This window comes from Euwallacea fornicatus, chromosome 1, assembly GCF_040115645.1.
Source record: "Euwallacea fornicatus isolate EFF26 chromosome 1, ASM4011564v1, whole genome shotgun sequence".
Taxonomy (NCBI): domain Eukaryota; kingdom Metazoa; phylum Arthropoda; class Insecta; order Coleoptera; family Curculionidae; genus Euwallacea; species Euwallacea fornicatus.
The window spans coordinates 1635456-1659211 of record NC_089541.1 but is presented as its reverse complement, the minus strand read 5'-3'; the positions used below and the strand labels follow the sequence as shown (position 1 = coordinate 1659211).

The window sequence follows — 23756 nt, the reverse complement described above, 5'->3', positions numbered from 1 at the left end:
ACGACTCTAATAAATAGACGCAAATATTCAGGGTATCAGTTTTGCCACGTTTATCCATCGTTTTAGCCCGGCAAATAAAGCACAAGAACTACAATAAAATATTCCATTTCAAAATCTCAGGCAAGTAAACATTAAAAAATTCATAATATACGAATACAAAGTAACACATTAAAAATCGTGCCATTTGAAATAAATTCAGCATTGACACAAGACCAAGAATTCCTAATACACAATTTAAACGACACGAGGATCAGGGAAGATCTTGAACCCCCGATTCAGAATTATACATCAATCAAATGCGTATCGTTTCGATTTTCTGTAACGAACTCATTGGACTTCTGATTGGACTCGGGCAGCGGATTGACGTATTCGTGCTGTCCTGGAACCAAAATGGGCTTTTCCAGACCATCCGCGGCATTTTTATTGTAACGAGGATTGTAAAAGCGCATACTGCAAGCATAACATTAGTAAAGTGAGCCACGACCCAATTGGTGCTTACCTGAGATGCGCTTGCGCTCCCTTCTTCCTACGAGCGTAGTAAATGAGACCGAGACCGACGAGGGCGATGAGGAGTGAGATGAGGATGACTGTCACTACGGTTTTGGTGCTGTCTCCAGAGTCATCTTCGGGGGTGGTCAGAGATGAGTGATGGAATTTGACTGAGGGCGAATTCTTGGAGATCTAAAGATTTCATTAGTGGAAAAGCGAGAGTTTTTATCGTAAAATTTACCACACTATCGCTGCACTTCTCCCTTTCGTCGACGATACTGCCGTCCTCGCACAAGCATTTGAAACGCGAGCTGCCCATCACGCACATGTACGCGCAGCTATTGTTGGCGCACGGATCCTCCATTTTAGGTTGCAGTCCCTCCTGAGCCAGAGTGAATAGATCGAAGTTGTACGCAGATAGTCTCACCTTCTCACAAGGCCTGGTTCCATACTAAAACACCCACAATAAGTTCGTTTATCGCCCACTGCATCATAGCAAGTCTCACCAGCAAACATTTGGATATTTCGCCATTATTAGTAGTAAAATACAGCGTATTTTCGTGGAACTTTAGATCTTTGGGATGAGTCAAGTTGCCGAATATCACACTCTTTTGATGGCCGTCGTAAGTCGTCCTCACGATTTGCCCCTCCTGTTGGTCAGCGTAAAAGAGCTGTCTCTTGTTCATATCGTAAGTGAGACCGGAAATAAAGCCGCCGGTGGCTGGGATGATTTCGGTGATGGCGGTGCCGTCCAAAGCGGCACGGTACAGCACGAACGAAGGCGAGTTGATCACAAACCAGGTGGTCAGCGAGTAGAACATAACGCGATTGATCGAGTCGATTACGAGTTCGGACACGTGGTGGTTCGTGTCCACGTCGATCAGTTTGGCACAAGCCATGTCGCGGAAGCTGCACACGCTGATGGATCTGTCCGCGGAGAAGGCGTTGTGGTAGTAGATGTTGCCTATGAATGTTAGAAATTATGTGCATCCCATGATGGCAGAGTTAGTTAAGATGTCAAAGGGTTGATTCAAAACCCATCGTGTCTGCAAAAACTCACCTGTAGCCCAGTCATAAGCAATCTGTGTGGGATATCCAATATGCTCAATATATCCCATTTTCAAAGTATCCAAATTCATCATGTAAATCGTTGGAGAGTTCTCGATGGCAAACAACACGGCATTGTCCTTTATAGCCACCTCCAGGGCGGCGATCTTCGGTATATTCCCTGCGTATACAATGCGCAGCGAATTGGTTTTCTGTGTGATCTGCCTGATTTGATTGTAAATGGTGTAGAGCAAAGTGAGTGGCTCTCCCAGGGCTTTGCAGGATCTCTTGTCGCCCCTGAGACTGAATTCTTTGTAGCAGTCGCACTGGAATCCTCCTTCGGTGTTTTCACAGAGTTGGCTGCAAACCGGTGGCTCCAAGTTACATTCATTGATGTCTTTGCACGTGCGACCGTCGCCCATCAGCCTTCAAAAAAGTCAATTAGTGTTAAAAGGCGCTATCAGTGGTGTACAGAAAACACACTTTAAAGAATTGCTTAAATAACAGTGGCGCAGGGAAGTCACATTTACTGATGAAACAACAAACTCGAAAATTTCTGCAGGGAACAAGATGTGTGTTGTATTTACTCAAATTTCAGAGTCAAATATTGCCTAAGTATTGCGACAAATAGCTTTAATGACCCTACGAGACAGGGACAAAGATGGTCTTTGAGATTGGCATTAAGTAGACCCTCATTAACGTACAAAAAATTACCAATTTTACCAACCTAAAGCCCTCCTTGCAGGTGCACGTTGGACCGGAGGGGGTGCGAATGCAGTTTTGCCCACAAGGGTTGTTTACAAAGTCGCAGGAGGTGGCGCAAAGGCCCCCCTCATCGGATTCGTCGAAGCAGTCGTGCTTCTCATTACAGACCAAATCGAAGGAGATACAGGCTCCCGATTTACACCGGTAACCTTGGTCGCAGGGTATATGCAGGAACTTGGAGGGAGCAGGCGTGGTGTTCTGGCACAAAATGGAGTTCTCGTCGCTTTGGTCGCCGCAATCATCGGTGCCGTCGCACGTCCAGAAAGAAGAAATGCACTTTTTGTTGGAGCACTCAAAGGAGTCCGCTCCTGAAAATAATTATTAACAATCTTTAAATAGAACAAAAGTTTGTTGTCCTACCGCAGCTGTTACAATTTTTTTCATCATCCCCTCCGGGGCATTCCACGCTTCCGTTGCATCGTACTATGGGGTCTAGACAGACGGTCTGATTGGAGGCACACGCGAATTGACACGTTTCCTGAATATGGGAAAAACAGTTCAATTCGTCGGACTGGTCTCCGCAATCGTCCGAGCCATCGCAGAGCAGCGATTTGTCCATGCACTTTCCATTTCCGCAGGTGAACATGTGAGAGGAACACGTGACACTACCTGTAGACAACTTATTTAATTACCCTTGCAATGGCTTATCAGAAGAAACGAACCACACTCTGAATGTTCATCGGAAAAATCTTTGCAGTCGTATTCGTGGTCGCATTCCCAACTCTTAGAGATACATTCTCCGGATTCGCACCTGAATTGCTCAGCTGTGCAGGTGTTGCTCACACAATTGTGCTCATCAGAGCTATCATGGCAATCGGGAACTCCATCGCAGACGAATCGTTCGTCGACGCATTCTCCGTCTGCGCAGCGGAAGCGATTGGGGGCACATTGTCTCAGAGCACCCGCCTTGTCGGAGCAATTCTGCTCATCGGATTTGTCTTTGCAGTCGTAGTGATGGTCGCAGATTTGCTTCTCCTTTTAATTCGATCTTTAAGTTATAAAAACGAATTTCATTTGATATTATTACGGGAATGCATTCGCCATTGTTGCAAGGAAAGTAACCAATGGGGCATGGAACCTCTTTACGGCAGTCCTCTTCGTCTTCACCCATTTGACAATCGTATTTGCCGTTGCAACGTTGTGTGGCGAGGACGCACATGTTGGACAGAGAGCACATGAATTCGTGGCTGTCGCATTCCAGTCTAATGATGGAAAAAGTTGAGAGAAAAAGTGAAAAAGTCGTGTAATTTGGGGCCATTTCGCAGCGTTAAGTGCAACAAATTGGTCGCCGAAAGCTATGTTGAAAAGTTTGGTCAGAAAATTGAGCTAAAGCCAGTGTCGTACCTGGTTTTTAAGGAAAATGATTGTTCAAACTTGTCTCATAGAGAGGGGTTATTTTAACCAAAAAAATTCAGTACGACCCTGGTTCGTGAGGAAATTTAGTTGCCAATTTCATCCGTCATAGATCGGTACTAAGTACTCGATACTTTTTTCTTACCTATGAATGCAACGTTTGTTGTCCTTGTCCAGTACCATTCTAATCGGACATGCGCACACTATCGATTTATGCGAAGACAAGCAAATGTGACTGCAATTGCCGTTGTTGATTTGACAGGCGCTGGTCACGTGAAGCCCCGGAGTGACCGATGTAAGGTGCATGCGCTCAATATCAATTGCCATATCTGAAAAACGAAATTGCATTTCTTTGCTTCCATTCTTTTCTGTAAGTACCTAAGATCATTTTCTGCGTATTTTTGCCAGTACTCTTATCCGCCCAATAGAGCTTTTTGGAGAAATGGTTCGCCCAGAACAAGTCCGAGTTGAGGGTCGTAACGTCAGAAATCGTGGAGCGGACATTCTTGAAAAGATGTCTCTCATCCCCTGTAAAATATCAAGTATAGCGAGTATCATTGCCATTATCAGCACCAAGTAGTTTGTTGCCTGGTACCTGACAGCTAACTGGTGTCTAGAGCGCGATTGATTCCACTTACCGTCCGTGCTCATATGCTCAATGGTTCCAGTACTGCTATCCCCCATATATAGCCGATGGTAATGCGCATCAAAATGGAGAATGATCGGCCCAAGAATGCTCCTTTCGGCCACATGTGTGCGTCCAGTGCCGTCCATCGACATTCTATCAATGTGAGAGCGGTCCTCGGTTTTGTCGCGAAACGAGACAAACATGATTCTAAAGTAACATAACATAGAGACGTAGAAAAGTAGTTTTTAAAAATCTTCCAAGAGACTTGCCCTTCTTGAGGCACCACCGCCACTGATTGGGGCAGTTCGTTAGCTGCGTCATGAATTAACACCTTCTGCGCAAACGTGTTCAAGCTGACCACCTCTAAAGTGGCTTTGGCAGAATCGCAGATGTACAAGTTGTTACCAGTTGGGTCTATTCATTTATTTTATTTGGTATTTTTCGATTATTCATTTATTACGATGAAATGTTGTGAACACCAACATATTGGATTAGTACTTACCGTAATCCATGGAAGTAACCTTCTCCAGTCCTTTAATGGGTAGCGTTACGCTGTTTAAAGAGTGCAAGCTAAGCTCGACAATATTTCCATTGGTTAAATCAGCAAGATATACGCTGTGATTGCGCGTGTTATAAGTCACAGCTCCGGCATCGCGTACTATAGAGGGCAGAGCCCCAATAGAATGTTTTCCCAGCGATTTGTGTTCCACGCTCATAAGGATGTTTTTAGCTGCCACCACCAACATTTGCTTCTTATCCACCGCTAAATAACTCATCAATAATTATTTACCTTCAAACTCATAAATTGCTTACCTTGACAGGTGTGCGCATCATTCCCTAGAAGTCGGCCTTCGGAGCAGGCGCATGCGTAACTATCGCCTTTCAACAGACAAATATCACTGCAAAAAGCAACGGCGCAAGGATTCTCCACACGCTGTTGCAAAGCCGAGTGGTAGATGCTGATCCCGTAGATAAATTCATTGGATTCTTTGATTATGGTGTGGTGGCCTTTGCCCGTGAATTTGTTGCAGGAATCGATGGAATGGGTGCCCCAATCGGACCAATACAGCTTGTCTTCGAAGACTGCAATGGCGAAGGGATGTTTCACTGTTCCCTGCAGAATCACCTGTTGGCGAAAAATTATTGAAAGTGTTTCTGAGCTTGGAGTTGTGTCTTACGCGTCTCGAGGTGCCATCCAAATGGATGCTCTCCAAAGTGAGTTTCTTGGCGTCGGTCCAGTATAACCTGGAATTAGGATAATCCAAGGTCAGACCGTTAGGCCAATGCACGTTCTCTCTCAAGAAGGGCTTTGCGTTACTTCCATCCATATAGGCCGAGGCGATTTCTGCGGGTTCGGCCCAATCGGTCCAGTACATAATTCTTTATCAAAAAAAATTCAAATATGTTAATTTAAAAAAATATATCTCTCACCCGTCCACAACATTCAGCGCGATGGCCCTGGGTTTCCGGATATCCTTGTTGACCAACACAGTGCAGTGAGATCCATCGTTACTGCAGACTCCAATGTGCTGCATTTGCGCGTCCGTAAAGTAGATGTTTTTGGTTAACCAATCCACTTCCAAGTCTTCGGGTTGGCTCAAGCCGGATGTCACGATGGCCTAAAGTTGACAATGACAAAAACGAAATAGTTCCCTTTTTGAAAATCTTCGTACCTCCTTGTTGGAACCGTCCTCTAAAGCCCGTACAATAGTCTCATGCTGACTGTACACATCGGACCAATAAATATAGTGTCCGTCCGAGCTGATACCCACCACTTGCTTGAGATTGGTGGCCACCGGAAAGAGGAGATTGGTGTTGAGTAAATACAACCTGATCTCTGTTTTAGAGGTGAAAATCATTGTGGCTTCGCCCCCGACGGCTTTGCACGTCCTTTTGTCGTCTTGAAGGATGTATTTGTGCTCGCAGTAGCACTCGTACGAGCCGGGGATGTTTTTGCATTTTTGGTCACAGATTCCTGTATGACGGAAACAACTAGGGTTGTAGCTAATACTAGTCCCATTTCAAGACAATTTTCCCCCGTTTTTAACTTAAGTTTGCATCTTGAAAACATCGATTCAGGTTCAAACGGAGAAGGGAAATACAGAGCTGTGATTAACGATTTAGTGAAAATAGATGTAGCATTAATTGTTAATTACAGTTTTGTCCGACATGTTTGCCAAATTAAGTACTAGTCCATGGCGGCAGAACGGAAGGAGTTATCGCCATCATGATATCTTATGTCTTATTGAACGTTTGTCGGTATGTTTATGAAACACCCTGTATATATTTCGTTTGCGCTGGAACATGACATATCTCCCACGATAAAATGACGTAATACGAGTACTACTACAAGGCCTTCCGTTCAAAAACTATGGCAATTGTTTTCTATATCCACTCGTACGAGCAGATTGGTGGTTGAATTATATGATGTATTAGATACCGTTAAAGTTAACACGAACGTGATGGATTTTGAATATTAATTTACTTTTAAAATTAATGTTCATTTAGGATACTGTTACGAACTCATGTCATTTGAAACATTAAGGTAAAATAAGATTCACTATAGCTTTTACCAAATTCTTCACATTCGTTGATGTCCACGCACGTTTTTTCGTCGACGTTGTGGTACCCGACGGGACAGAAACATTTAGGACCGGTGGGTAGTTGGTAGCAGTCGTGGGAGCATCCATGAGTCGAACAATTTAGTTCTGAGTGATTGCATAGTTTACCTAAAGGAAAAATGATCTGTTTTAATTAGGTTTCACTCCAATTTGGGACGTTTAAGGTAGCAACTTAAAAATTATTCATTCACGCTCTCGTCAGGAATTCTTCTAAAGTACATTTTCTAAGACATTAGAATGTCTATTACCTTCATCGGATTTATCGAAACAATCGTATTTGCCATTGCAAACCATCTTGAAATCGACGCATGCTTTGCCGTCCAAACAAATATATTTCCTCTGGTCGGTGGTACACTGTTTGGGGTCGAAATGGTGTTCTGTGGATCAGATTTCTGTGTGTGTGTTTTTTAACGGAAATATTATGCTCTTACCGCAATCCAATTCGTCGCTGTTATCCATGCAATCATCGTGTCCGTCGCACCTCCATTCCTGTGGAATACATCTTTGGTTTATACACCTAGAAAATTTCAACAATTATGATATATTTGACATTAGAGGAGTTTTCAAACAGCACCTAAAGCCATCACAATTATGTTCTTTTATAGAACACCCTACACCCTCATCAGAACCGTCCAGACAGTCCATTTCCTGGTTGCACACCCAGTCCTCCGGTATGCATAATGAATCCGTGCATTGCCACTCTCCAGAAGCGCATGTTGTGTTTACGGAATCCAATTCTGCCTACATAAACAATTAAATAAATCTCAATAAACCCGAGGATTTCGATCAAACCTTGAAATAATTGCAGCTTTGTTCATCCGTATAATCCCCACAGTCATTCACCTTGTTGCATACTAAGGACTTGGCGATGCAGCGTTTATTATCGCATTTAAAAAAGTGCGAGTCTTTACATAGAATAAAGTCTGAAAGAAAACTTTCTGCAGGACTTTCTTCTTAATTAAATAATTAGAAGTCTTACCGCAATCTTGCTCATCACTGAAATCTTCGCAATCGTTTTTACCATCGCATCTTGAATGGACTGATACGCACTTGGTGTTGGCGCATTGGAACTCTGATGAAGGGCAGTTGCTGTATTGGATCTTCCTCAGGAGGCTTTCCAGGAACGCTTGGGAACTCATCACCGCGCCAGCCAGCAGCAAAGCGGTGATGGAAAACATCTGTATAAGTCGACGCAAAAAATAAGACAATTTAAGAATTTTATTGCATTTGGCTACTTACTGTATAATTAAAATTTCTACAGTTTAATTCACACACATAAAATTATTAAAACATGTGGCTTGTTCTCGATCTTCCACTGAAAAGAATGCGGATTTTTGAAGGGATGGATTGTTGGACCTTTTTACCTATACAAGGCAAAAAAATTTTTGGTTTTTTACTGCGCAGAACCAACTGAAATAGGCCAGGTTCGGACATGTGAGAAAGAAGGGTTTTTATACAAGCAACAAAGATTATATTGTTGTTATTGTAGCAATGTTTATCATTCGATATAGTATATCAATGCGGTTGAAAGCGATGGCACTGAAATTTGTGGTGGCTCAAATACAGACCTTTGCTACGTGCACAAATACATTGAAGCCCCATATCGAGCAGCCATTTTATTATAGCATATTCTAGAACCTGAAGCCAATTATATCCTAGAAGACATTGCAAAAACGACACACTTCGCGCAGATTTGAGCAATAGATCTTTTTCGACACCATCGCCATTTTCCGGCCGCCATTACGACTTCTGTCAAAAAGTAGCCCTAATATAATATTGTATGGTTTCGGATTTAAGTACTGAAGTTTGTTTTACTCGTCTCCTTCATATGGTCCCCTTACCTAGTACCATCGAAAATTCCTTAAACAGGCACGGGAGGCGTTCCAGCCTCAAGGTAAGCAGGGATGAAACTGCAGATTTAAGACGGAATTAAGGCCCTTTTAATACTAAAAAGTTAGTTACTTACATCAACGGAATCATAGTTGCGCGCTTCAACACTCATTTCGGTCAATTACGACGACCACTATAGCAAAAATGGACCGAAATTTTAAATGCAACAAATCGCGCGCACAGGGTTCGAATTCGTATATGTTGTTACTCCCGTTTCCATGGCAACTAGCCATTTTTATAGTAGAAATGACCGGTGATTGGCTAAAGTTCGACTAATCACCGGCGTGTCATAGGAGAAGGAGTTTCGTTTCAGAAGTGTTGAATTTAGGCAACCCACAATATACGCCTGAATTCAAAGGAGATGTAAATAACAATTTTCACATTTTCATCCGTGACTGATGATACAAGGTGTCTCAATAGCTCTGTTGCAAAGCGATATTTCCGTTATGGTCAGAAATACCTGAAAATGTTTTGGGGAAAAATTATTTGATTTGATGGAACGAATTGGGTGGTGAGATTTTACTGTTTTTACTATTTCCGGTCATGCCGGAAGTCAATTTCACCTTTATTTCAAATGGAAAATCCTGTGTATCTTTATATTTTCAGGTTCAACACATTAAAGTGATTAAATAATCATTAGTCCCTATTTTTTGATCTTTCATTTTGATCATTTTTCATGGTAATGACTAAATAAGCGACTACTATTATTGACTACGCAATTCTCCCAAAAACCAGCAATACTGCTTGCAAAGCTAACAAACATATTTCGATATATTATTTATTAAAATTGAAACTTGAAACAAATTTCATTAAGTACGATTAATTATTCCGGAGACCTGTTGCTAATATTAGAAGGGTACTGAAGAAATTACAGACGTGCTTCTCACCCGTACGCAAAAATCGGTTACGGGATTTAGATACAAGGTTTATGAATAGGGAGACCTAATAATTAGTTAATCACTTTAATGTGTGGAATTTAAATATGCAAAAATATACGGGGGGTTCCATTTGAAATAAAGAAGATTACACTCGCTTTTGGTATGACAGGAAGTAGTCAAAACAGTAAAATCTCACCACCTAATGTGTTTCGTCAAACCACACAATTTGTCCTAAAAACATTTCTGAGTATCTCTAATCAGAACGGAGATATCTTTTTGCAACAGATTTAACGAGATACCCTGCATAAAATTTGCTTAACTATATACAGGGTGCGTCAGAGTGAACTGTATATACGCTATCAGGCGTTAAAGCGCTTCATTATAATTCAAATTTAGCCACATATCATAGGAAAATGTCGATTCATTCTAGAGATACAGGTCGTTTTTCTTGTTTTACTCAATGATTTTGTGGTCAAAACATTTGACCTAATGTATCGCTCTAACTAATTCAAATTTCGTGGGTAGCCACGTCTTAACATACACTATAAGATACCATTAACGCAGTTTGTAAATTACGGGGCCGGGTTAATAAATAATCGTTTTAAATGGTTTTATAAATTCGAATACTTTGTATATGTACAGTGTGTCTGCGGATGGAGCGTACAAGAGGAAAAAAACTTTATTATTCATTCTTTATAAAAAGCTCCGATTTTTGAGAAAATAAGTTTGCAATATAAACATTTTAGCTTAGATGTATAGGGCGTTAACAAATTAGGAATGTGCCTCGAATGAATACCGACAAGACGGTTTCGGTGCCAGGGAGAAAAGAGAGGATAGTTTTAGTAGACCCAAAATTCTACACTAACCGACTGCTGCCACCAGCGGAAGACCTTTTGATTCGCGTTAATTAGTCATTTACATCCACCATATATGCACTTTTCCTTAGCGCTTCATCGTTATTGTCTTTGGCATTTAAGCAGTCTCATTAAATTTTATGAAGTTCTGTAATAATAGGTAGACTTACACTCAAAAAGTATTTTTGAAGCAAATTAGCTTAAATCAACAAAAGGCTTATTTCAGTGTTTTTGCCACAATAAACTTTATTAAACGCGACATAAAGTCGTCTAGAAAAGCATAAAACTCGCAGGAGTGCAAAATTGCACGGCATTGAATTCCGAATTCTTTAAACCATCACAAAATGTCGTCTTCCGCTTTTCTGGTAAAACATTGATATTTTCTCAGCGCCACTTCACGTCTTTTCCAGGTTTTCTTGTTCCTAGCCTTCTCTCTTAGCCAAAAAGGGGTAGTGGGGGACTTTGCTTGTGGAGATAGGTCTATCCAGTGCATGTCTGACACCTCTTATCGTTCTTGCTACAGGCTCATGTCAGTTGTGGTATATTTACCTGATATATACACTTGTGACTTTGGTTTTGTTTGTGAACAAGAAGTCGGCACCACAGAGTAAGTTCCTGTTAGTTTTGGAAACAAAAATGTCCTTTCCTTGTAGTTGTGTCGCTAAGAATGACGTTACAACCACTACTTCAACTACGACCACTACTACTCAAACTATAAGTAAGATATATTAGTTGTTTATTATAAATACACCCATTTCCGTTTACTTTCGTTTTTAGCCTCTACCGTTGGAACAACTTCAGCACCTCTAAAAGGTAATTTCGGATCATCCTACGCATACATATAGAGGGTGTTTCAGTTCTAACATGCCTAATTTTAATAGTGTATTGTACGTCCAAAAATAATGTTAGTTTGTTATATAAACCAAAGTTCAATAAGGCTTCCTTCAGTAGATACAGGGGGTTCAAATTTAATTTAAAAAATGGAAAATATAAAATTTTTTTCAAACGGATTAAGGAGTCTAACGAAATTTTGGAGGCGTTGACGACTATAAACGAAACACATATTTTATAAATTTTTTACTTTACTATAACTTTTTGTGCGCTTTTTTGAGACTCTATGAAAAAATTTCCGTACTTTTCCAGGGATCGTTAAAGAAAATTAATAAAAAAGAGTTTTAAATCGGAAATTTATTTGATAAAGTATGATATCAACCGATTTGGCATATAGGAATTTTCTCGAAAACTTTTGGAGATTTAGGTTTTTAACAAGACTATTTTTTTATGTAAACATCTTCAAATTTTATATTTTTTCTATAAAATCGTCAATAAAGTTACATACGAAAGGTTCAACGGGTTTTTAAGTGCCCCCTGCATTACCTTCTCCTCAAAACATATGCCAACTTCTTTATAGACATTCAGAAATAGCACAAAAAGTTATAATAAAGTACAAAATGTCATTAATTTGCCTCGAAACATTTCGAAAATATTAACAAAAAAATCATCTGCGCGCACCAACTGTTTCTCACCCTGTATACCGAAAACAAATCGCCTTTTGATACATATTTGTATGAATGTTTTTTTTACATCTTGGGACCTTGAATATGTGGTTAAATTTATAGCGCTATGTTTAGAGAAACCTTGTATAATTACATTATAGATGTAGAATAATATCGTTTTACAGCCTCATGTGGTACTAATAAAATTCACTGCTTCAACACGACCACCTATAGGAGCTGCAAAACTGGTCTTGGACTCATCTGGTACACCGGAGACTACGTGGTTTGTCCCACTGGAACAACTTGCAACGAAAACAGTGGAACCACTAAGTAAGGCTTTTTTTCGAAAGTTTCAAACAATTAGCAACTCCATTTTTTAACTCGGTTTCTAACGCATGTAGCAATATAGCCCTTGGTGGTTATATTGCATTGGAAATCCTTCGTAGCATAGCCAAATTATTTATTTGTAAAGTTCAGGTTTTAACCTTCGCCATTTTGTAAGAAATTGTTCAAAAATCCTTTTTTGAATGATTTGAATGTACGTTTGGTTACTTGCAATGTGTGGCTCTAAATTGTACCACTCTGTGCTAAATTTAACAAATAATTTTTTTAAATTCAAAAGCAACTCTGAATAGGACAAAAAATACTATCTTTTGAAGCGTATTTCTTTTTTCGATGTTGCTTGCATCACCGGTAAAAAGAAAATGGCTGATTTTTTTTTAATTGAAAAATACGTTAAATGACACATCAAATTAAAGATTTCTCAAAGCTGCATTCAATGGTGTATTATGATTTAAAATCTATCACATTATTTTTTGAGAAAAACAGGTATAAATTTGTTAAAAACTGCAATATGTACAATCTCAGTAAAATAGTACGTAAGCAATGAAAAAACTTGTTTTTTGATAGAAAATTGGTTTGTTTTCGAATCTGTGCTCAAAAATGGTAATTGCTTATCTTTATTTAATTTTTCTTTTGTTTAACCAAAGACTTGTTTGTAAGAACAAATTCGAAAACAAACCAATTTCTTATCAACAAACAATTTTTTTCTTTTTTTATGTACTATTTATCTTTGTTTATGTTCCGGTTTTTACCAAACTTATACCTGTTTGTCTCAAAAACTGCCTGATAAATTTAGAATCTCAATACACCATTGAATGGAGTTTTAAAAGAACTTTAATTTGAAGTGTCAATTGAGCCATGATTGAATCATTTTAAATCGGCCATTTTGCTCCGCCGGTGACGTAAGTGGCATTTGAAAAAACAAACGTCAAAGACGGTATTTTTTGTTCTCTTTGATGCTGCTGTAAATAAATAAAAATTATCAAAAAGTTGGGGGGGGGGGGGGGGGGTAAATTTGGTGTTGCACGGTTTAATAAAGGTATCACTAAATCAGTTTCATATTCTAGGTCAAGCAACCCTTACGCTTACACTCAGGTTATTTCTTAATGCATTAAACTTTGTGTTTAGCTGGAGTAGATCGTGGATGGGTCTACAGTGTGAAACGGACCTGTAAATTTGTTTATTGACAGTGTTGCCACACGGTTATTTGCTTTCAAAATTTTCTGCAAGCCGTTTTATTGTAGTAATAATTGGACAATAAAGTTAATTGGTCACGCATTTTCAATGCATAATAATAATAAAAGTAGCGTGATTTCTAGCTTCAGATAATACAAAAAAAAGCGTGCTGAATTTCTGCTGTTTGTTTAGTAACGGTTTACAACCTCATATTTGTATTTTTTTTTAAATACTATATAGTTGCGTCACGGACAGCGATACCGCCACAACTACTGCGAGTACCACTACTGCGAGTACCACTACTGCGAGTTCCACAACTACTGCGAGTACCACAACAGTCTCTTCGGGTATGGCCGTTTTTCTTTATGAGATCAATCCTTTTCATTTAACTAGTTCGCCTTCTTGCAGTTACGGGTCCTCAAACCTGCAACGTAGAGGGACAGCGTTGGCCTGCAAGCTCTAACATCCAGTACTATCAGTGCTACCTGTCCACTTGGAATTACTATGTGGTACTAAATGACTGCCCCTCTGGAGAGATCTATGATAAAGTGACTGAGAAGTGTGTTACTGATTCTAAGAGTTAGACTAAGTGGCTGCATAATTAAAAATTATCGAATTTTTTATGCCAACAAATCTTATAGTAATCTTATAACAATATAATAATATGTAATAATAAAGATTAAAAAATGTTGACAACAAAATTACTGGGAAATATAGCATGGCACATGCTTTAAGTTTTTTGAACCGATTGTGTCAAAGTTATTGCATGTTTTTATGGACAAAAGTTGCCATCTTACTCTTTAGATATGAAAATAGCTCTCGACTTTTTCTTCTCACTAACATTCGCTATAGCTATAAATACAAGTACGCGTTAGTCCTAAAAGTTATGCATTTTGGCGGTAATTTTGGCATTCGCTAGTTTATGTATTATTTGTGCGTATTTTCCTTTGCTAGTTTTTTCATAAAATTCGCATTAACATAACTTTTCCAAAGGTAAAATTCTGTTTGATTCCGATTCATATTACAAATGATTTCCGAACACATGAACATTCGAATAAGCAATTTATTAAAAACCGCCCAACGCAATTCCTACTTGATTTCTAAAGGAGGTAGCCGATATTCACTGAAACTGCCGTTTAAAAGTAAGATTGTTGCAAGATCAATTTCGCAACAACTATTGCAAAGCAAGTATTAAAGTTTACCAGATGCACAGCAGATCCGAGGATAGCCCTACTCCCGACAATGGTTCAAACCATTCAAAAGGTTTTGTCCTAAAGTCATTCCATTCCCATCCTATAACATTGTATATCAGATAGTATCCAGTTTTCTAATTTAGGACACATTTGAATCGTCCGTTACCGCTTGATAAAAACCGGGGCAGGCGCAAAATGATATCAGAGGGGACTGGCGTCTGCGCCAAATTCCCCCGTTTCAAATGATGGATTTTCGCCACAGGAGCGTATCTACTAATTTATTATTATTATTTGCTTTTAGACGTAACCCAGTGCCGCAGTCAGCTGAAAGCTATTTTTAACCGCGTCTCCCATACACCACTGAGTTGAATTTTCAGTAATAATGCCCAACATCGTCAATGAAATTAAGTTAGACTTCAAGGACGTGCTGCTGAGGCCTAAACGGTCCACCCTTCGAAGCCGCAGCGACGTGAGTATATTGATTTTTCTGAAACAAGACCCCTGTTTATTAATTTAACTCTAAAAATTAGTTGTCAGTAGATGTTGTTACTAAAAAGGTGCCAAAAGCTTGCCCTCCAATGAGGCAGGCAATCACCTTGAAGAAGCTTTGTTTAGAGGACGTTGTTTTGGTCCATCATTGTAATGTAAATTCTTATATAGCAATTTGCCATTCAAAACGAAACCCCTCTGTTGTAATTGAACTTTAATAGTGCCCCTTAAACTGCACAAAACTAGTTTGAGGCCCAGTTTCTTGACACTAGAGTGATAAGCACTTTCATCTCAATGAATTATTGCGATATCTTAAATAATTGTATCGTCTGGCATAGATTAAAATGCCTCGTTGGACCAATATTTTGTTGTGTGGCGACAGCTGCAACATTCTCGTTTTGGTCGTAAATAATAGCGTAATTTATCTAACGAGAGAAAATTTACAGGTCAATTTACATAGACATATAACCTTCAGAAACTCCAAGCAAACTTATAATGGAATCCCAGTCATGGCCTCCAATATGGACACTGTGGGGACGTTTCAGATGGCCAAGGCCCTGTCGAAGGTAAAGAACAAATTTAGAATCAGGATTTGAGTGAATTTAGAGAAATTTAGATAAGAAAAAAATTTTTGGACATCCACTGCATATAACTTTAACTGATTTCACAGCTCTGTACTGCGTGAATTTTGAGTTAAAATAAAAACAAGAAACTAATGCCAAGTTGCTGATTTGTTGCAAAGATAACAAATAACAATTTGGGTTTATTGAGACATAAATTTAGCAGAGATTTCAAGCAAAATAATTGATGTTTACATAAGAGGCATTAGCTGGAATAACAAAAACGGTATTTACGGTTCATTGGCCCCTATTGCAAATTGATTTTGTCAAGCAAAATTTACTAAGAAATGCTCAGAATTGCAGCTAGCATTGTCGACAATGCAAAATGCAAGTTTTATTTAATGGTATTAAAATAGATTTTTCTTATTAAAATGTGTTTTTAAGCCGAATTTCTTCATGATTGCATGGCTTTGTAGCACGGTTTATTTACCTGTCTCCACAAATATTACACTGTGGACCAATGGAAGGCATTTGCAGACGAAAATCCAGATGTCTTGAAAAACGTGGCTGCCAGCTCTGGAACTGGAGATGCCGACTTTAATAGGTAATTTATGGTTTTATTTTTTTTTACGATATTTTAAATCATGTTTAAAGGTACCTAAATAATGATAAAAATTTTAAATAATTTTTAATAAAGTCAAATAAACCATCGAAAAATGGGCACAAAAATATCTATATATTTTAGTATATGCAAAAAACATGTGGTTCTTTAATACCTTCAGCGTCAAATACCGAAATTATAAAACAAGTTTGTCAATTGGACATTTGCTATTTTTTTTAAGTAACTCACACTAATCTCTTTTGTCCTATAGGCTCTCTGAAATCCTCAATGCAGTTCCTTTAATAACCTTTATCTGTTTGGATGTAGCCAATGGTTATTCCCAATTTTTCGTCGACTACGTCCGCAAAGTAAGAGCGGCTTTTCCTACACACACAATCATTGTAAGTGGAGTATTTTGATTTGCTTATTTAGTACCAAAATTTGAAAAAAAAATTCATGTAGTCTTTAAAGGAAGCGTTTTTCGGATAGTTTGTTGCAAATCAGGGTTAATTTCGGAAGTAGAATGCGTGATTAAAGCTTGCGCCTCTCCTCCTCCAACCCCGTCTACCTCTTTTCAGGCGGGTAATGTTGTTACTGGAGAAATGGTGGAGGAGCTCCTTCTGTCCGGAGCTGATATTATTAAAGTAGGAATTGGCCCCGGTTCAGTGTGTACAACGAGAATGAAAACCGGTGTAGGGTACCCACAACTTTCTGCTGTAATTGAATGCGCTGATGCCGCGCATGGACTACAGGGGCATATCATTTCTGTGAGTTCTCCCTAGTCAAAAACTATAAGTTTTCAGAGATTATTTTTTTAGGATGGGGGCTGCAATTGTCCAGGAGACGTGGCCAAAGCCTTCGGGGCTGGTGCCGACTTCGTAATGGCCGGAGGAATGTTTGCAGGTCACGACCAATGTGATGGCGACATTATAGAGAAAAACGGGAAGAAGTTTAAGCTCTTCTATGGAATGGCGTCCAATACTGCAATGATGAAGCATGCAGGTATGTTCTTGCCATAGTTATTTTTGGAGAAAAGAGAAAAAGTTTATTTTTATAGGGGGTGTGGCTGAATATAGAGCTTCAGAAGGAAAAACTGTGGAAGTCGCCTACAGGGGAGACGTAGAGGAAACTGTATTGGATATTTTAGGAGGTCTTCGCAGTGCTTGCACATACACAGGGGCTTCGAAGCTCAAAGAGCTGCCCCGAAGGGCCACTTTTATCAGATGTACGCAACAACTAAATACTATTTATAGTTAATTTCGCTTTTTGTTCACTAGGCAATATTTATTTCCTTGGAGAGCTTGATTAATGTTCTTCGAAACTTATAAGTCTCGACTTTAGCAAATTTTATAGTTAATAGCTTAAACTACGCATTCTCGAACGGTGCCTTTATTAGTTATCTAGATACATGCCGCACAACTTTTATTGTTTTACGTTTTTGGAATGCCGTTATATTAAATATATGAGAATTTTATTTATTTTTTACTTGGTTTTATTACTGATATGAATCCTTGATATTTGAATCCGCCATATTGTTAAGAAATTAGTCAGCTGATAACGAGTGCTATAACATATGATTAGATTTTGTGTAAAATTGTAAAATTAAATGATAAGATAATAACTACTTTGAATGGTTCATTTTCATTCATTATTAATTTATTCATTGCTAAGAACAGAGGAAATCGATAATAATGTTCTGTACTATAATGACGATTACTAGTTCTCGTATACGTCATTACGTTACCCATGAAATAAGTGACATTAAAATAGGAAATTAAAGGCGGCATCTGTTATAAATTTTGTGAAACAACTAATTTAAACTTACATAACCTCAAATAGCTTTGCAATTAAATTTTCCTAAGTTTTATAATATTTTCTATTCTTTTAATCAAAAGTAATTAAAATTTCTTGTCTTTTTTGACATAACATATTACTGTTAATGATTTTATAAAAACATGAGGTTTTAAAGAATATGTCAAGCAGCTGCTTTCAATACTAATAGGCCCCCTTGCTTACAACCCTTTTTTACAATGCCCGAGCTTAAAGTGACCCCTTTGGGAGCCGGTCAGGACGTGGGAAGAAGTTGTATTTTGCTTTCTATGGGAGGCAAAAATATCATGCTTGATTGCGGAATGCATATGGGGTATGTAAATGCTACATTTAAGTTTTGTGAATGTAGCAAATAATATGCTTCAGTTTGATTTATAATTAATGCAATTCCTTTCCGGTTATCTAATTTTACCAGAAGAAGTGTCATAGTTAATATTTTCTTTCCTATAGTATATATTTTTTCTTTCCCTTAGTTTCAGCCTTTCCATTTTATAACAAGTGCATTATAATTCCCTTGCAGTTACAATGATGAAAGAAGATTCCCTGACTTCAGTTATATTACGTCCGAAGGCCCTTTGACCCCCTTCATTGACTGTGTCATCATCTCCCATTTTCATTTAGATCATTGTGGTGCTTTGCCCTACATGTCAGAAATGGTGGGCTACAACGGCCCTATCTACATGACCCACCCCACCAAGGCAATTACACCCATTCTTTTAGAGGATATGCGTAAAGTATCTGTGGAAAAAAAAGGTATATTGTGGTGCAAAGGGCAGTTTGCTGAGGTATTTTGGTATTCAAAATTAAATCAGTAATCTACCTTTGTCAAGTTTATTTAAACCAAACAACTTTATATCTTTACTTACTCTTATCCAGGAGAGCAAAACTTCTTCACTTCTCAAATGATCAAAGACTGCATGAAAAAAGTAGTTGCAGTTACACTGCATCAATCGGTAACTGTAGATAATGAGTTAGAAATTAAAGCATATTATGCTGGTCATGTGCTGGGGGCGGCAATGTTTTGGATCAGAGTGGGGTCTCAATCAGTAGTCTACACTGGTGATTATAATATGACCCCAGATAGGCACTTGGGGGCTGCCTGGATTGACAAATGCCGCCCTGATCTCCTCATATCTGAAGCAACTTACGCGACCACAATAAGAGACTCAAAACGGTGCAGAGAAAAAGATTTTTTAAAAAAGGTCCATGAGTGCATAGATCGAGGTGGGAAAGTGCTGATCCCTGTTTTTGCATTAGGAAGAGCACAGGAATTGTGCATTTTACTTGAAACTTATTGGGAGAGAATGAATCTTAAAGCTCCAATTTATTTTGCTTTGGGGCTGACTGAGAAAGCCAACAATTACTACAAAATGTTCATCACATGGACTAACCAGAAAATTCGCAAGACTTTTGTGCAGAGGTAAGATATTGGTTATTTTATTGGAGATTTTGAGTAGTTATTTCTTTCCAGAAACATGTTTGATTTTAAACACATAAAGCCATTTGATCGGCAGTTTATTGAAAATCCAGGTCCCATGGTTGTATTTGCCACCCCAGGCATGTTACATGCAGGTTTGAGTTTACAAATTTTCAAAAAATGGGCTCCTAATGAAAACAACATGATTATAATGCCTGGTAAATGACTATAATATTTAGGGTATTGAGGTGAAATAATAGAAAATTACAGGTTTCTGCGTGCAAGGCACTGTTGGCCACAAAATTCTCAATGGGGCAAAAAAAGTGGAGTTTGAAAACCGGCAAGTTGTGGAAGTTAAAATGTCTGTTGAGTATATGAGTTTTTCTGCTCATGCTGATGCCAAAGGTCTGCCTCAACTTCAAACAGGTTTTTAAGTTTTTAATAAATATTTTCCAGGAATAATGCAGCTGATACAGTATTGTGAACCTAGAAATGTGATGCTAGTGCATGGAGAGGCCGAAAAAATAGCTTTTTTAAAAGAGAAAATTCAGCAAGAGTTCAGCATTACATGTTACAATCCTGCCAATGGTAAGTGTATGAAATTGATGAGTAGAAAAATCACAAATGGGATCTTTAAAAAGTTAATACCTTTATATAAATCAAGTCTTAGGTTTCAGTTTTGGTAATTTCTAGGTGAAACCAACATCATCTTAACGCCAGTAAAAATCCCCATAGACATCTCCCTCCCCTTGCTCAAATCCGAAGCGAAGAAATTTAACGCTCTCCCTCCAGACCCGAAGCGACGTCGCATAATGCACGGCGTGTTAGTCATGAAGGACAACAATGTTTGCCTGATGGATGTAGACGACGCTTGCAAAGAAGCCGGCATCAACAGACATGTTATCAGATTCACCTCTACAGTGTCTATAAACGACAGCGGCCCCTCAGTCTCCACTGCCCATAAACTACACTCGTTTCTGAGTGGAAAACTGCCCCAATGGCCAGTGAGTTTCTCAGAGGGGGAAATTTCGGTCGAGTCGGTTTTGGTCAAGGTTGAGGGGGACGAGGACGAGGCGCAGAAGGTAGTTTACGTGTCCTGGACCAATCAGGATGAGGATTTGGGCAGCTACATTCTGGGCCTTATTAATGTAATGGGGCAGTGAAAAGTTGTTACTGAATGAGAGCTGCGTTGATGTCTCAGCTGTGATTATTTTGCCGAAAGTGGCAAAAATATCAGATTAAGTTTTTTTAATGTTTAAGAATGTATTAAGTACAAAATAAAGTGTATTTTGTAGTATTTTACTTTTTAAGGGTGAGAGCTGACAGAATAAAGGATTTTCCTTCACATTCTGTCAAGATTCGAATAGTTTGGTATCATTGCCTACCTATGATACTCTTTATTGAAATGGTGACTACACAGGTATTCTAAATTAATTCTCGGAATCTTAACTTTAGCAACAACGGACAGTACTTTTTGTTGTGTTCCAGTGATAATTACTAAAGAAAAATCACTTCAAAGGTTTATGTTTTCGAATTTTCTTGACATGGCGAACGGAAAACCTATGGTATATGGAACAGACTTTTATTACATAAAATGTACAACTACTAATAAAAACTTTTAATTGCCAAGTATTTAAAACGACTTATACTTAATAGAAGAATACGCAAAAATAGCAAAAAGTTGCCCTGTACAAAGGGACAATCACAGCGAAACATTTTGGTTTACCAGTGACATACACGCGCTCATACATTTTTCGATTTTTTTTGTTTTTCATTACAAAAATAACAATAAAAATATTTGAGATCAAAAGTTTCCTTATAATATAACATCAAATGGCGCCCCAAAATGTTGTCAATTTAACTTCATCTTACCTAGTTTAAAGCCAAATTATTGAAGTGTTGTTTTCACTACGAGCAAATATTTAGCAACTTTATGGCCCTGTTTTACTTCAATAACTTGGCCTTTTATGCGCCTAGAAAAATTAACTGTTCACTGATTGCCAGTTAAGCTTTATTACTGTCAATGAGAGGGGCTATAGTCTATGTTATGATGATGATAAATTAATGTTAATGGATCATACTATAATACAGCAAAATATGACTTAATTTTCGCAATTTATACTCTACTATTAAAACAATTAAGTAGGTTAAATTAGGTTAAAATAGTTAAATAAAAAGAAAGTTTTGTAAACACTTCTTTACCAGAAAATTGATTTCTTGTAGGTAGGACTATTTGAAGCATTGCTCACCTATTAGATTCTCATGTAGCAGATATTAAATTTGAAAAAAAAAAACGGAATGAATACATTCTTGACAATCACTAATTGAGACTAATCCCACATTTAGTTCTTCTACTCAATAATAACTCTATGACTATGTCATTAATAATCTGTAATTATTTCCAGATGGATTTGACAATAATGATGTCATCTTTTGTACACAAATTTACTACTTAATAAATAAATAAATAAACAAATAACAGCCAGATGTACAATTGCACTAAATCCATCTGCAAATATTTTCAAAAAAAAAAAGAAAAGAAAGTATTAGTAGTACTTATTAATCTGAACACACAAAAACAGGAGTATCAACATTCATGGGGGGTGACACATGTCCATTCATATAAGACACCTCAACTACACTTTCACCATCACCCACCAGACTTCCAGCTCCACTTGACTCACTGCTGCTCACTGAAGAACTAGAACTACACGAATCACTTGAGTCTGTTTCCGAGTCTTCACTGTCACAATTGCTTTTCTGCTTGGTCTCCAGCTTAACTTTTAAAGCTTCAATTTCCTTCTGCAATGCCTCCTTTTCACTACAATACTTGTCCAGCTCTTTTTGAAGACGAGCAATGGTGTCTTCTAGATCTCGGTTCTTTAACGAGTTGCGATTATCCAGTGCTAGGTATTCATTAATGAGCTCTTGCTTGGACATTTTATGTAGTTGTTCAGTTTGAATGCTCTGGTATTGATCATTAAAATCTTGCATTAAGAACTCATCTTCGTCATCTGGTGAGGAGTAAAATTCCTCTCCATCAGAGTCAATGCTAAAGCTTGAGTCTCGAGTTTGAGTTACCACTGAAGAGGTGGAAGCTTGGTCAATGTTCTTGAGTCTCTCATCTAGTTCTTCAAAACCCCCATGATCCTCAAAAAGAAATTGATTATCATTGTGGGGGGCCTCGGGCTTTACAATACGAGGTTTCATCACTTTGCGGCTCTTCCCTCCGTATTTCTGATAGGGGGCTTTGCGTTTGGATTTCCCGCGTCTGGTTTTGCGCTTCTTGGGGGGCGCCTCGGCCATCTTCGACTCCGCCGAGCCATTGACTGCGCGCGCCTCACTCCGCGGGAGGACGTCATTCTGGGGATCTGCAGCAGCGTCGTCCGGTTTTGAAACTGCATTTTCACCGTTAACCACCTCACCTTTTTCACTCATTTTCGCCAAAATCGCTCACTCTATTCACATGGAAGCAGTGGAAATACTCACTCAGGGCTGGTATTAGGGAGCACTTTAAAAAACCACTCGAAATGGAGAGCGAGTTTACACGACTGCAGCGAAATCGCCATTTTGGAAATTCGGTTTTGTGTTTTTGGTTGGGGGGAATGGGTGTGTGAGGGCGCAGCGATCACTGGTAAGAGAATGTTTATTGTTAATAGTGCAGATTTCTATTTTGAAGAATTATGGATTTTTTAAATTTAGAACGTAACTTTAGTGTCAATTATTATCATATCAATTCTCGACATTTTATCTATTATTTATGATATTCCATATCTGCAATTGAGTCGTAATTTTCTTTCACCTTTTATCCTCTTGCACTACTTTGCACTTCCAGCGGTAGATGGCACATTGTTGCCGTCATTCTTAGGCTAGAATATTCAGGTTTAGACAATTTCTATAGCATTCATCTGGTATTAGCACTGCCAATTAAATTTACGTTAACGACGGAGATGATTATATAGAACATTGCCTTGATTTTAACGTGGTTCTGTATGAATATTAAGTAGCAATATAAATTTCAAATTAAGGCTAAAAAAAAGACGGCAAAAAGTCAACAAGGCAAGCCGACTGGAGCTAGGAGAGGTGTGTTAAAATAGTTTTAAGTAATTGTTGTTAGGAACACGTTT

At 38.5% G+C, this 23756-nt stretch overlaps 5 protein-coding genes across 8 annotated transcripts; 3 read left to right on the top strand and 2 right to left on the bottom strand.

The window, feature by feature from the left end:
* Positions 1–89: 89 nt before the first annotated feature.
* On the bottom strand, positions 90–8285 carry yl (Putative vitellogenin receptor yl). The gene is made up of 25 exons (XM_066287273.1): positions 8143–8285; positions 7883–8081; positions 7696–7826; positions 7478–7644; positions 7335–7420; positions 7152–7280; positions 6856–7011; positions 5956–6257; positions 5714–5901; positions 5461–5662; positions 5096–5408; positions 4785–5045; positions 4552–4696; positions 4293–4489; positions 4033–4182; positions 3800–3983; positions 3329–3503; positions 2964–3276; positions 2662–2910; positions 2264–2609; positions 1550–1962; positions 996–1453; positions 731–940; positions 500–681; positions 90–450 (listed from the first exon to the last, which is right to left on the bottom strand). Exons 2-25 carry the CDS (start codon positions 8079–8081, stop codon positions 282–284), a joined length of 5325 nt encoding a protein of 1774 aa, XP_066143370.1. The 5' UTR covers positions 8143–8285; the 3' UTR covers positions 90–281.
* A 2457-nt stretch (positions 8286–10742) lies between these two features.
* LOC136340682 (uncharacterized) lies at positions 10743–14283 on the top strand. Of its 3 annotated transcripts, XM_066284943.1 has the most exons (8): positions 10743–10890; positions 10936–11132; positions 11179–11243; positions 11303–11338; positions 12207–12351; positions 13780–13824; positions 13855–13886; positions 13933–14283. In XM_066284943.1, exons 1-8 carry the CDS (start codon positions 10870–10872, stop codon positions 14121–14123), a joined length of 732 nt encoding a protein of 243 aa, XP_066141040.1. In that variant the 5' UTR covers positions 10743–10869; the 3' UTR covers positions 14124–14283. The 3 variants fall into 3 exon arrangements, with proteins under 3 accessions (XP_066141040.1, XP_066141033.1, XP_066141024.1); XM_066284936.1 differs by having other exon boundaries at positions 13780–13886; positions 13948–14283; XM_066284927.1 differs by having other exon boundaries at positions 13780–13886.
* A 651-nt stretch (positions 14284–14934) lies between these two features.
* Positions 14935–17863, top strand: LOC136340666 (GMP reductase 1-like). The gene is made up of 7 exons (XM_066284903.1): positions 14935–15201; positions 15668–15787; positions 16258–16385; positions 16654–16783; positions 16961–17149; positions 17201–17384; positions 17440–17863. Exons 1-7 carry the CDS (start codon positions 15115–15117, stop codon positions 17637–17639), a joined length of 1038 nt encoding a protein of 345 aa, XP_066141000.1. The 5' UTR covers positions 14935–15114; the 3' UTR covers positions 17640–17863.
* Positions 17864–17985: 122 nt separating this feature from the next.
* On the top strand, positions 17986–20926 carry IntS11 (integrator complex subunit 11). Of its 2 annotated transcripts, none has more exons than XM_066284873.1 (7): positions 17986–18525; positions 18733–18965; positions 19092–19632; positions 19684–19847; positions 19900–20034; positions 20086–20217; positions 20323–20926. In XM_066284873.1, the coding sequence occupies exons 1-7, from the start codon at positions 18413–18415 to the stop codon at positions 20790–20792; spliced, it is 1788 nt and encodes a 595-aa protein (XP_066140970.1). In that variant the 5' UTR covers positions 17986–18412; the 3' UTR covers positions 20793–20926. The 2 variants fall into 2 exon arrangements, with proteins under 2 accessions (XP_066140970.1, XP_066140962.1); XM_066284865.1 differs by having other exon boundaries at positions 19089–19632.
* A 269-nt stretch (positions 20927–21195) lies between these two features.
* Positions 21196–23240, bottom strand: Hexim (Hexamethylene bisacetamide inducible). The gene has a single exon (XM_066284914.1). It carries the CDS (start codon positions 23065–23067, stop codon positions 22189–22191), a length of 879 nt encoding a protein of 292 aa, XP_066141011.1. The 5' UTR covers positions 23068–23240; the 3' UTR covers positions 21196–22188.
* Between the last annotated feature and the right edge of the window lie 516 nt (positions 23241–23756).

What these genes read in the sequence shown, in the direction of transcription:
- yl (XM_066287273.1), bottom strand. Translation starts at nt 8,081, where the DNA reads ATGTTTTCCATCACCGCTTTGCTGCTGGCTGGCGCGGTGATGAGTTCC. An exon ending in TGGATGGCACCTCGAGACGC is followed by an intron (nt 5,409 to 5,460) that starts GTAAGACACAAC and finishes TTTCGCCAACAG; the next exon opens with GTGATTCTGCAGGGAACAGT. An exon ending in AAATATCCAAATGTTTGCTG is followed by an intron (nt 941 to 995) that starts GTGAGACTTGCT and finishes TGGGTGTTTTAG; the next exon opens with TATGGAACCAGGCCTTGTGA.
- LOC136340682 (XM_066284927.1), top strand. Translation starts at nt 10,870, where the DNA reads ATGTCGTCTTCCGCTTTTCTG. An exon ending in TGTCGTCTTCCGCTTTTCTG is followed by an intron (nt 10,891 to 10,935) that starts GTAAAACATTGA and finishes CGTCTTTTCCAG; the next exon opens with GTTTTCTTGTTCCTAGCCTT. An exon ending in GAAAACAGTGGAACCACTAA is followed by an intron (nt 12,352 to 13,779) that starts GTAAGGCTTTTT and finishes AATACTATATAG; the next exon opens with TTGCGTCACGGACAGCGATA.
- LOC136340666 (XM_066284903.1), top strand. Translation starts at nt 15,115, where the DNA reads ATGCCCAACATCGTCAATGAAATTAAGTTAGACTTCAAGGACGTGCTG. An exon ending in CCCTTCGAAGCCGCAGCGAC is followed by an intron (nt 15,202 to 15,667) that starts GTGAGTATATTG and finishes GAAAATTTACAG; the next exon opens with GTCAATTTACATAGACATAT. An exon ending in TGGCCAAGGCCCTGTCGAAG is followed by an intron (nt 15,788 to 16,257) that starts GTAAAGAACAAA and finishes ATGGCTTTGTAG; the next exon opens with CACGGTTTATTTACCTGTCT.
- IntS11 (XM_066284865.1), top strand. Translation starts at nt 18,413, where the DNA reads ATGCCCGAGCTTAAAGTGACCCCTTTGGGAGCCGGTCAGGACGTGGGA. An exon ending in AGTATCTGTGGAAAAAAAAG is followed by an intron (nt 18,966 to 19,088) that starts GTATATTGTGGT and finishes ACTCTTATCCAG; the next exon opens with GAGAGCAAAACTTCTTCACT. An exon ending in ATGTTACAATCCTGCCAATG is followed by an intron (nt 20,218 to 20,322) that starts GTAAGTGTATGA and finishes GGTAATTTCTAG; the next exon opens with GTGAAACCAACATCATCTTA.
- Hexim (XM_066284914.1), bottom strand. Translation starts at nt 23,067, where the DNA reads ATGAGTGAAAAAGGTGAGGTGGTTAACGGTGAAAATGCAGTTTCAAAA.